This window comes from Anomaloglossus baeobatrachus, chromosome 5, assembly GCF_048569485.1.
Source record: "Anomaloglossus baeobatrachus isolate aAnoBae1 chromosome 5, aAnoBae1.hap1, whole genome shotgun sequence".
Classification (NCBI taxonomy): Eukaryota; Metazoa; Chordata; class Amphibia; order Anura; family Aromobatidae; genus Anomaloglossus; species Anomaloglossus baeobatrachus.
This window is the reverse complement of record NC_134357.1, coordinates 437,075,942-437,087,606: the sequence shown is the minus strand read 5'-3', so window position 1 is coordinate 437,087,606 and position 11,665 is coordinate 437,075,942. Positions and strand designations below refer to the sequence as shown.

Genomic DNA, 11,665 nt, shown 5'->3' with positions numbered 1-11,665 from the left:
ATATACAAAATGTTAGAATGCTATATATATATATACATATACAAAGAGCTCACTGGTGGTAGCCGCATCTTGTAGGCTGAAAAACTGGTGACAGGTTCCCCTTTAACTATTTGGTCCCCAAGTGAAATAAAGCCTAAATCTCCCTCCAGAAACCAGGTGAAATTGTGATCATTACTACGTGTCAGCATCCACAGAACTTTCACCGCCTGGGGACTTCCAAATTAGTGCATAGGAATTGTGAACTGGGCAACCAGATTTGTGGTAGCAATCACATCACAGGAGCATTTAGCACCATCACTACAGCAGTGCCAGCAGGGATGTTTTATCGTTAAAGCACCACTACAGCCATATTTTTTTAATGTGCCACTTCAGAGGTGCAATAATCTTAAGTCCCCTATCTTGTATACTGCTCCTGTTAAGGCCACGTCTCACTAAGCAACATCGCTGCTGAGGCACGACTTTTGTGACGTAACAGCGATGTTGCTAACGATGTTGCTGTGTGTGACATCCAGCAACAACCTGGCCCCTGCTGTGAGGTCGCTGGTTGTTGCTGAATGTCCTGGGCCATTTTTTAGTTGTTGCTCTCCCGCTGTGAAGCACACATCGCTGTGTGTGACAGCGAGAGAGCAACAACTGAATGTGCAGGGAGCTGACTTCTGCGGACGCTGGTAACCAATGTAAACATCGAGTAACAAAGAGGCCCTTCCTTGGTTACCCGATATTTACCTTCATTACCAGCGTCCGCCGCTCTCACGCTGTCAGTGTCGGCTCCCTGCACACATAGCCTGACTACACATCGGGTAATTAACCCGATGTGTACTCTGGCTAGGAGAGCAGGGAGCCAGCGCTAAGCAGTGTGCGCTGGTAACCAAGGTAAATATCGGGTTGGTTACCCGATATTTACCTTAGTTACCAAGCGCTGCATCGCTTCCACGCGTCGCTGCTGGCTGGTCACTGGTGAGATCTGCCTGTGTGACAGCTCACCAGTGACCTGTGTAGCGACGCTCCAGCGATCCCTGCCAGGTCAGGTTGCTGGTGGGATCGCTGGAGCGTCGCTTAGTATGACGGTACCTTTAGTCTGATTTGTGACCTGCCAGGTGCTCGTGTTTCATAGAGCATGCTAGAGGTTACAACTCAGTTCAAGTCTATGAGAGCCCCATTAACTTGAAATGAGAGCTTGTGATGTAACTTCTGGCCAGTCAGAAGTTACAGGCTCAAGATAAAGCGCCAGGTCTGCATTGGAGGGGAAAAAAAAAAAAAGGAACAAAACACCAGTGGTGCTATAAAAAGGGAGTTCAATCTATCCCAACATGTAGCAGGTGTGATAATATTATCAAATACCTCCAATTAGAAATGTGTAGTTCCCCTGATCAGCTATGTCTCTTACCTCATGCACAGGGTATTGCAACTTACGTATCCATGGTTATGACCACAAGCAGCTATTGTATTTTTCAGATTATAAGACGCACTTTTCCTCCCCCAAAATTGGGAGGAAAATAAGGTGTGCATCTTAAAAACCAAATGCACCTTACCGGGAGGTGGTGGAGAGAGGATGTAGATGCTGGGTCATCCTGACAAGGTCAGCAGTGTGGGGTTTAAATAATAGTTCCCAGAGGCACTGCAAGCGCAGATTGAGCTCTCGGCTCAAGATCTCATCTGCGCACGAGCTGCCTTTGGCCTGTTGATCTCCCAGAAGCGGATTTAAGGAAAATGGCACCTGGAGGTGATGCATGCGCAGATGAGATCTCTGCATGTCTTTGACCTGATAGCTCAATCTGTGCACATGCCGACTCTGAACGCCATTTCTTTGAAGCCCGCACTGCCGACAGTTTCTGGAAGTTGCCTCCCTTACAGCACCTGGGACACTCTGGACCCACACCATCGACCTGCTCCACCAGTGCCCATCTCCAGTGACCCCGCTCCACAACTGCCAACATCCCCCCCTCCCCGAGATCATCGGATTGTAACAACCATTTTTTTTCTCTAAATTTGGGAAGTCTTATAAACCGAAAAATACGGTAACTGTCTTTATGAGTAGTTGTAACCATGGATACCCAAGCTGCAATACCCTGCACATGAGGTGAACAACATAGCTAAGGGTACTTTCACACTTGCGTTCAGCACAGTCCGTCACCATGGAGAATAGCGCGGTCCGTTAACGCACTGCGCTGTTCTACATAGACTTGTATGGACGACACACTGTAACGCAAGTGTCAGCGCTACATCCACTGGACGACGCAGCGTCATTATTTTGACGCTGCGTCGGGCGGAAGGAACGCAGCATGTAACATTTTTTTGAGCAGCGCAATCCGTAGGATTTCACTGTGCATGCTTTTTTTTTTTTTTTAAATCACAAACTTTATTTTGTCTCTCGGTGGCCGAACGTTCAGCTGAGCGCCCGGCCGCCGGCATGCGAGAGCGCTCAGCTGAGTGCCCGGCCGCCGGCACGTGAGAGCGATCAGCTGAGCGCCCGGCAGCCGGGTGATCAGCTGATCGTTCACAATAGTCTGCTGCCGGTAAAACTGTAAAGAAAAAAAAAAAAAAACTTTCCGTTTTTTGTACGATCCGTTGTGCCATTATATGCAACGCATCCGTCACACAACGCAATGCAACAGATACCGTTCAACGCAAGTGTGAAACTAGCCTAAATCTGGGGAACTATGCAACATTTGCAATTAGAGGTACTTTGTCATAATGGGATAGGATCTTGGGGATGGGAATACCCCCCCTTTTAGGGTATGTGCCCACAATCCAGGTACGCTGCGTCTTTTCCGCGGAGGCGTGAGTGTTCTCTGTGGGCGATCGCAGCGTCCGTGTTCACGATCACGTTTCTGGACACCGTGGATTTACGCACAACCGGTGACCTACAGCAGAAAGGATTTTGTCCGCTATTTGCCATGGTTGAAGCCTATGGCAGGGTCATACGTGGGCACGGTGGAGTCTCAGATACCACCTCCACACACCTTATATACTTTACCCTGGCAGAGTGTGAACTCCACAATCCCCTCACACGTGGAGGGGTCTCCCCTAACAGTCCGGACCGCAGCACACAACACGCCGGGAAAGCGCTCCGTGTGCGGTCACTGACAGGCAGCATGTGGGCACTGGTGCCCCCGGGATGGCGCCCGCCGGTGTGAGGACCCTCTGAGAGCAGAGACCTCCGTACACACGGGCAGTCAGAGCCCCGGAAATGCTGCGACTCCCGCCCGCCCCCGGTGCCCGCGTCCTGCACACACCGCCTCCTATCTCCGCCCCCGGAGGCTGGGTGTGTATGATAAGAGCGGGCTTCTGGCCCCCGTCCGCAGCGCTGACAGTCGGGGGACTAGTAGCCTCCCGCCGGCGGCAGGTGTAACGCCCTTCAGCCGGGCGCTCACCCGCAGCCATTTTGAATTAGCACAGACAAAGAGCCAAGCCCCCCCTCCTCCTGCGCTGATGAAGGCGCCTACAGTCCCGTGTTCCTGCCTGTAAACCCATCTCCGCGCTCAGCCCTGTCCGCCAGGCCCGCCGCCGTGTACTGTGCCCGCTGCCACCCCAGGAGCTCCGCTCCATTCCCTCCTGGAACACCAAATACCGCTCGCAGCCATTTGCCCACGCTTTATATAGGGCGGCGCCGGCCAATGGCTGAGCTGCTTTGGTGTGACGTGTTTGGCCAGCCGCGCAGGCGCAGAGCGCCGCTGCCCTCCTGGAGTTGAGCGGCGGAGTAAAGATGGCGGCGGGTTCGGATCTGCTGGATGATTTCTTCAACACGGACGTGGACGACAAAGTGGTCAGTGAACTGGTGGGCTCATTGGAGTCCCAACTGGCAGCCGCAGCCCACCACCACCATCACCACCACCACTCACAGCAGCCGCATCCGGGTCCCCCCGAGGTCCGCAACCAGGCCCTAGCCAACCATGTTGCCAGCCCTGGGGTAGGGGCAGCAGCCAGTGCCGGGGTTCAGCCAGAGCCGAAGATAGGAATCTCCCCGGGGATGCCCAAGACTGGTGAGCCGGGGGAGCGGTGTGGTGGAGGGCTGCAGGGGGCACACAGAGGCACAGGACATGCCTGCTGTCACCTGTGGGCTGCCAGCTCCTGCTGGGGGGCTGTGGGGCTCGGGCTGCCTGTGCTGGACATCTGCCGTCACCAGAGACCTTCTGGGGGTGTCTGGGGTCACCAGGCCTGCACAGGGTCACCCTGGGGGTGATCAGGGGTCACTGGGGGTCCCCATGGGTGGCGGGCCATGTGTGCGGAGTATGGGCAGGGGGTCTGCACCTGCAGCCTCTGCTATTTTGGTGCAGAGTCGCCTGCTCTGACCTCCACGCCACTCGTATGGCGCAACTTTCTGTTTCTTCGCATAACCGGTAACGGAAATGCCATGTGATCGCCACGGTCATGTGATGCCCATTAACCGTTGCAAGTCTGGTTACAGTGTCCTGAAAGTTTTGGTAATTTCATTAGTTTAACTGTAAGGGGCATCGCGGTGCCAGTTGTGGGCACTTCCCAGAGCGCAGCGGAAGTTGTTCAAGGTTGTCTCGGTCAGGTAAGGGTGCAGAAGGGGTTAATGCCATGATCGTATAAATGGAGATGGTAGAATCTAATTATTTGCTCCCTTATTCTGCAGGCGCTATAGGTGCGGGGCATTAGCGGAGGCTGGGGGCGTCTGCTGCCCTGGTGTTGTCCCCCTCCTGGGATCACTGTGTCACTGTTGTTCTCTTTCGTAGGAGCCGCTGTACCTGGAGTTCAAGGAAGTGTCATCAACAACAGCCGGCCACAGTCTGCAGCCCAGCAGCCAGATGATGTCCAGTCTGCTGGATCTGAAGCCCCAGGACCGCTGAGTCAAGCCAAAGCTGGGGTCCTTGGCACCATAGCGACTGCTCTGCCCAACCACGGCTCAGGGAACGCAAAGACTACAGCCCTGCAGACCATGAATGGGAGTAATGTGGTATTAAACTCTCACGGACCTAGTGGGCATGGACCCACATTTCAGGGGAATAGTAATCCTGCGCCAGGTGTTAACCTGGTAAACAACGGCCCCGCTCCTGTCGCCAAGGGTGGTGTAAACGCAGGGGCCAACACGGTGATTCAGACTTCGTATCTTGCAACGACTAATGTGTCAGCTTCTGTCATCTCCTCCTCGTCAACATCGACTTCTGGGGCAGCTGCGCAGCCCACGGGCATGGCAGGTGTACCAACTACTGTAGCGCTGGTCAGACCTCTGGTGCATCAGGGAGTGCCAGCCACCCAGAATGGAAGCAATACTGTGATCAATTCCCCTTTGCCGACTCCTGGCGGGGTTTCTTTGCAAATTAACAGCCAGCCCAGCCCGGCCTCTGGCCAGGTGATCAAGTCGGAGTCCCCCAAAACTATTATTCAGACTCCTCAGCAGAGCCAGCCTAACCCTGGAAATATGGTTATAGGACAGACTATGCAAGCAGGGCATCCGGGCCCTGGAGGGGCAGCTCCTGCTCCTGGCACCCCTGTGGCCATGGGCAAAGCGACAGTCAGCACTGTGCCTCAAAGCTTGCCAAGGACTCCTACAGCAGCACCAGTTGGTGGCATCAGGGCAACTATTGCACCTCCCATGTTGGCACCACGGGTGCCACAGCCTCCAAATCCAACCAACATCCAAAACTTTCAGCTACCCCCAGGTAAGAAAGCTGTGTGTGTCTTGGATTGTGTTTTCCGTCCTGGCTTCCTCCGCTTCTTGCTGTCTGGAACCCATCGCTCTGGGCATGGCTCGTCCCTCTGTTCGGGGGCTGAGAGATGCAGTATGGCTAGGTTACCTGGAGTACCCCGGCCCCTACCCATGTCCTCGGCTGCCCCCATTTCCCAGTTTTGTGCAGTAGAATGACAGAGGTGGCAGCAGAGGATCTAACCTGTGGCTCATTTTCGTTCTACACCTCGGTTAACCCCTCACCTCTGGGAACAGGTTTGGTACATGGCCAGTTTGTGATTTTGTATTGATTATGAAAGTGGCGGGCGATGTTTCTGTAGATTATTTCTATGTCATTCTGTGCTTTACATTCAGGATGGCTGCATAGAGTCTTATTGCCTTGGATGTGATCTATGACGTGCGGAGTAGTCACACCGTTGTGCTACTGACAGCGGAGAAAGAGTCAGGGTTTGCGGGGTCTTCACATTGTCGTTTTCTCATCTGCTTTTTGTATAGATTACTCACCATGTTTGCCGTATATTGACTCCTGAAGGTGATCTTATATTTCACAGCGATTGTATCCAGTCTGTTTACAAATCTCGTGTGTTGTCAGTTTGTTACGATGTAGCAGGGCAGGTACTCCAGTTGTGGGTGTTACACTGTCTCACACGATGTGGTGAGCTCGGCTTATTCACTGACAGCAAGGCATGAACTTGACATTGGAGAGGAAGCAGCAGCTCAGACACATTGTGTGTTTTTTCTAGGAAGTTGGAGTTTGGAAGCTTGGTTTCTGTATCTCGGGATATTGAATGACAGCGGAGGAGGGCTGGCGTCTTAAATGGGAGCTCTATATATAAACTGGATTCGTATCAATGTGCATTAGCCGCGCTTTTAGTTTGTCATTCGCGACTTGTCAAAATTGGGTCATGGTCTCGAATGTTGGAGGAGTGCACCTGCAGGAGTGATGTGTGCGGAGTTACGTACGGCTGGGGGCTTCAGATACACGTCTGATGGAGGGATATAGACCCTGCAACTGTAAGCCACGGACTTGTATAAAACTGCTGATAAAATGTTACGCTTTACATGGAGTCTAGACAGTCCGCTGCTACCACCCAACAGCCGCACTCCAGACCCTGCTCCAATGTATCAGTGCAGGTAAACTATCAGGAGCAAGGCTTGTTTCCTAGGATTATCCCCACTGGGGAGGGGGGATCCGTCTGTAGGTCCTGAGCTGCTGCATCTGAATGAGAATGCTCTTCACTGTCATCGGGAGAGATCCGGGAAATAGCGATCAAGTTGTATCTCAAAGTAGATTAGAAAGTTTCAGACCCTTCCCCGATACTAGGATCTGTGCTGTGCACTTTAGTGATAACCTCCCCCCTCCTTGGGGTCCTTCAGTCATCGATCATTTTTCTCCCACCACCAAAAAAAGAAGTGTCATCAGGGTCTTTCATTTGATTTTCATCAGTGTTGGTTCCTTGTCAGTTTTACTATCAGTGATTTTCCACGTGTGTAAGAATGAATTGCAGAACTTCTTTGATTAACCACATTGTTAATTACAGTACACTGATACTGCCTGTGATTTTAACCCTTGTCTGGTACCATAGGGTCATGTGATCCCATTCTGATTGGTACCCCTAGTTTTTTTTTTTTTTTTTTTTTCCACGATGCCAAACAAGGGTTAAAGGACCCATAGATTTTTTTTTTTTTTAATCTTTTTTTTTTTTTGTTTTTTTTTTTGTTATCTGTGATATGAATCAAATACACACGTCTGATTTTGTTGTTGGTTTTTTTTTTTTTTTTATTTTATTTTTGTGTGAACAGCACCATGGATTATAAAAGGTAACTGTTCTGTCGGCTAAATCAACAGGTAGAGGATGTACGTGAAGACCGGTCTGAATGAGACAGTCCTAAACAGGTCACTACGTGGCACCCAGTGTGGCTGTCATGTTTTGGCCACTTGTAGTGTCACACTGGACGTCTCCACTTCTTCTTTTGCTCTATAAACCTTGTAATGTTTAGAGCGCTGTTCACACACTAAACCATCGCATTCTATTCTGATATCTTTACACTGAAAATCCCTCTGCCACCTCATACGGATTGCATTTCAATTACAAAACTGATTGAGTTCCTCTAGTGGTCCACAAAGAGGTAAATTGCTGTTCACATGGATCCACTTACATGACCCCACTCGTAGTTTTGTACTGTGGTATCTACCAGTATTGTGTAATCTTTGACATTGGAAGATTATGGTGGCACCTTAAGCGGGCTTTACACGCTACGATTTCGCTACAGTGATCTCGTTGGAGTCACAGATTTTGTGACGCACATTCGGCCGCTGTAGCAATCTCGTGTGTGTGACTCCTAGGAGCAATTTTGGATCGTTGCAAAAATGTCCAAAATCGCTCCTCGTTGACATGGGGGTCCATTCTCAATTATCACTGCTGTCGTGTGGGCGAAGTTGATCCTCGTTCCTGCGGCAGCACACATCGCTACGTGTGACGCCGCAGGAACGAGGAACCTCTCCTTATCTGCCACACGCCAGCAATGAGGAAGGAAGAAGGTGGGCGGGATGTTCGTCCCGCTCATCCCCGCCCCTCCGCTTTGATTGGGCGGCCGCTTAGTGACGTCGCTGTGACGCCGAGCGAATCGCCCCCTTAGAAAGGAAGTGGTTCGCCAGTCACAGCGATGTCGCCGAGCAGGTAAGTACGTGTGACGCTGCCATAGCGATAATGTTCACTACGGCAGCGATGTTCACATATCGCCATAACGATAGGGGCGGGTGCTATCACGCTCGCCATCACTAGCATCGGCTAGCGATGTCGCAGCGTGTAAAGCCACCCTTAGACGCCCCATAGTTTTCAGTGGGTGCCCTATTAGAGCCTCGTCTCACCATGAGCCTGGGGCCGGGTGCTTATAAGTATTTGGCCCTCACTATATCTGCCCTTGTGGTAACAAGGTGCCGCAGTTTGATGAGCTTGTCACGTAGCTGATAAGAAACAGAAAATTAAATGGGTGAGAGGGAAAGAAAACATTTCTCCAGATCCTTAATTTCCAGACCTTTCTCCAGCCCCCCCCCCCCCATCAATCTTGGCACACACCTGTAGCACAGTGGTGATATACACTTATCATGCCAACTCCTGCCCCCCTGGTCAAATGAGGCTGTGCTGATTGAGGGAAGCTCTAGTTACGGTGCAGTCACACCTGTGTGGTGCCACTAGAGGTCGCCGTGCCCGCAGCCTGTCAGCGCTCCCTGCCCAGTACTAAGTGGGCACCTATCGGAGCAGGTAAGATTCTTTACCTTCACATCCTACATACGTGGTGAGTCCCGGGAATATTGCAGGACGGTGTTTTTGCCTTTTCTTTGGTTTGCAGGAAAACACAATGCACAACCAATGCCATCTAGTTGTGCGTTTAGCTCTGCTACATCTGTCCTGCACATAGATGTAGTATGTATTCCTAGATCTTTATTATCTCTGACATGTGTGACTAATGTTCACGCTGTTAAGTATAGGAGGATGCTGGAATAGAACATACTGTTGACTTTGGGAGCCAGTTCGTTCACTCCAGGAGCCAACCTGCCCAGAAATAAAAATACAGAGACATCAACTGACAACCCAAGAAGCTCCTCGGCAGCCTCACACTTCTAGATGTGTCCGCTACCTGTCCCCTAAATTGTCCCAAGCCCAAATATCTGTGTTCCTCACTGACCCTGAGTCTTGCTGATGTCCGTGCTTTCAGTGGTGTAGACTGTGCAGATACATTTATATCCCGTGTCTCCAGCTGTTCTCAACTTATAGCTCCCAGCATATAGTCGGGGACTTGTAGGTTTATTATTGGGGGATCATTTTAAAGATTTTTCTAAAATTCTCATAAGTGTCAGAAGTAATGACGTCTCATCCATCCGTCTCCTGACCACTGATGCCTATTGCTGGCCTTAGTGATCACATGACTGGCTGCAGCGGTCTGGTAACTGATGGATGAGGCCTCATCATATATGGTACCTGTGTGGACTTGTGGATTAAAGGGGTATCGCCTTATCCTTAATTTAATAACATTAGCTATTACATGGCAGATATATGATTGTAGAAACCCTATGGCTCTGCCGGAGTGACGTATACCCGGTTTTAAGAGCTATATTGAAAGCAGGACTATCGGAAGGTCTGTGGGGGGAGGTTTCTTTAGCGTTTCCGTTCTATTTTTTTCCCCAAAAACATAAAACACAGAGCGGTAATATGTCTTACTAAAGCCTCGGGGCTCTGTTTACATATGCATCAGAAGCTCAGGAGCCACGCATATATCCCCTTCTAACCCAAGGCTAGGTTCACATTTCCGTTGTTTTGCATCAGTCACATGCGTTGCTTGACATATGTGACTGATGCGTTGTACAACGGATGACAAAGAACAGAATTCATTGTTGGACTCCGTTGTGTGCGGGGGCGGAGTTCGGTGTGGGTGGAGCAGAACGGGGCCGTGGCGCTGAGGACGTCAGTGCTGCGGGGACTGCAGGGCTGGGAGGTGTGTGTGTGTGTGTGTGTGTGTGTGTGTGTGTGTACATACATGCGTAGTGCGGGAGGGGGTAGAGCCGAGTGGGTAAGTGTCGGCCTCCCTGCACACGTAGCCATACGTAAATATCGGGTAACTAAAGCAAAGCACTTTTTCTTGGTTACCCGATATTTACCTTGGTTACCAGCGTACACCGCTTAGCGCTGGCTCCCTGCACTCGTAACCAGTGTACATATCGGGTAACTAACCAAAGCGCATTGCTTAGTAACCCGATGTGTATCCTGGTTACGTGTGCAGGGAGCCAGAGAGAGCATGCGCAGCGAAATCCTACGGATTGCACTGCTCAAAAAAGGTTACAGTCTGCGTTTCTTCCGCCCCGTGGTCAGTCGTTGCACGACTGATCAGTCGGGCGGAGGGTGCAACGCAGCATCATCAGTCACAATCCGCCGCTCATACAAGTCTATGGGAACAACGGAATCCGCTAAACGGATTGTGACCGATACAATTTAACGGAAGTGTGAACCTAGCCTAAGGCGGGCTTTGCACGTTGCGGCATCGCAAGCTGATGCTGTGATGTTGCACGCGATAGTCCCCGCCCCCGTCGCAGCTGCGATATACTTGTGATAGCTGCCGTAGCGAACATTATCGCTACGGCAGCTTCACATGGACTCGCCTGTCCTGGACGTCGCTCTGGCCGGCGACCCGCCTCCTTATTAAGGGGGCAGGTCGTACGGCGTCACTGCGACGTCACACAGCAGGCGGCCAATAGGAGTGGAGGGGCGGAGATGAGCGAGATGTAAACATCCCGCCCACCTTCTCCCTTCCGCATATCCTACGGGAGCCGCGGTGACGCCGGTAGGAGATGTTCCTCGCTCCTGTGGCTTCACACACAGCGATGTGTGCTGCTGCAGGAGCGAGGAACAACATCGGACCATCGCGTCAGCGTAATTATGGATTACGCCGACACTACACCGATGATATGATTACGACGCTTTTGCGCTCGTTAATCGTATCATCTAGGCTTTACACACTACAATATCGCCTGCGATGCCGGATGTGCGTCACTTTCAATTTGACCCCACCGACCTTACACCTGCGATGTCGTAGTGTTCAAAGTACCCCTTAGAGTAGTAGTACAGCGTGCCGCTCCTATTTCTCCCCATAAAATGATGGGCACCAGGAATAAAGCCAGTTGGACCTGATAATAGGATCTGTAGGGCGCCCTTGGTGTATGTTGTGATGAATTTTATGCCCCGCATGAAGAGAGGCTTCCATTTGTATACAAAGTTGGGTTCACATGGTCCAAGCACGGACTGCGATGTCTAAATCTGCTGCCGGTCTCCTAACCCAATTCAACAGCTTTGTGTGTCCTCATTGGGTTGTTGAGTCCTGGTTCAGGAGACCCACGGCCAGTCCACACATCGCAAACCTGAAATATCAGACCTGTGAGAGCGGCCATGGAGAATAGAAAAAAAACCCCTCCAAAGTGAATAAAGCTCTAGGAGCTGTAATGGGCTTGGAACGTTT

The 11,665-nt window shown here is 51.2% G+C and overlaps 1 protein-coding gene across 2 annotated transcripts in view; it reads left to right on the top strand.

Annotated features, from left to right (window-relative positions):
* The first annotated feature begins 3,657 nt into the window (after positions 1–3,657).
* The window catches only part of TAF4 (TATA-box binding protein associated factor 4), a 106,555-nt gene continuing 98,547 nt past the window's right edge, over positions 3,658–11,665 (top strand). For both annotated transcript variants that reach the window (XM_075347765.1, XM_075347764.1), the window contains exons 1-2: positions 3,658–3,983; positions 4,701–5,627. In XM_075347765.1, the coding sequence (XP_075203880.1) occupies positions 3,707–3,983; positions 4,701–5,627 (1,204 nt within the window). In that variant the 5' untranslated portion in view covers positions 3,658–3,706. The remainder of the gene's footprint in view (positions 3,984–4,700; positions 5,628–11,665) is intronic.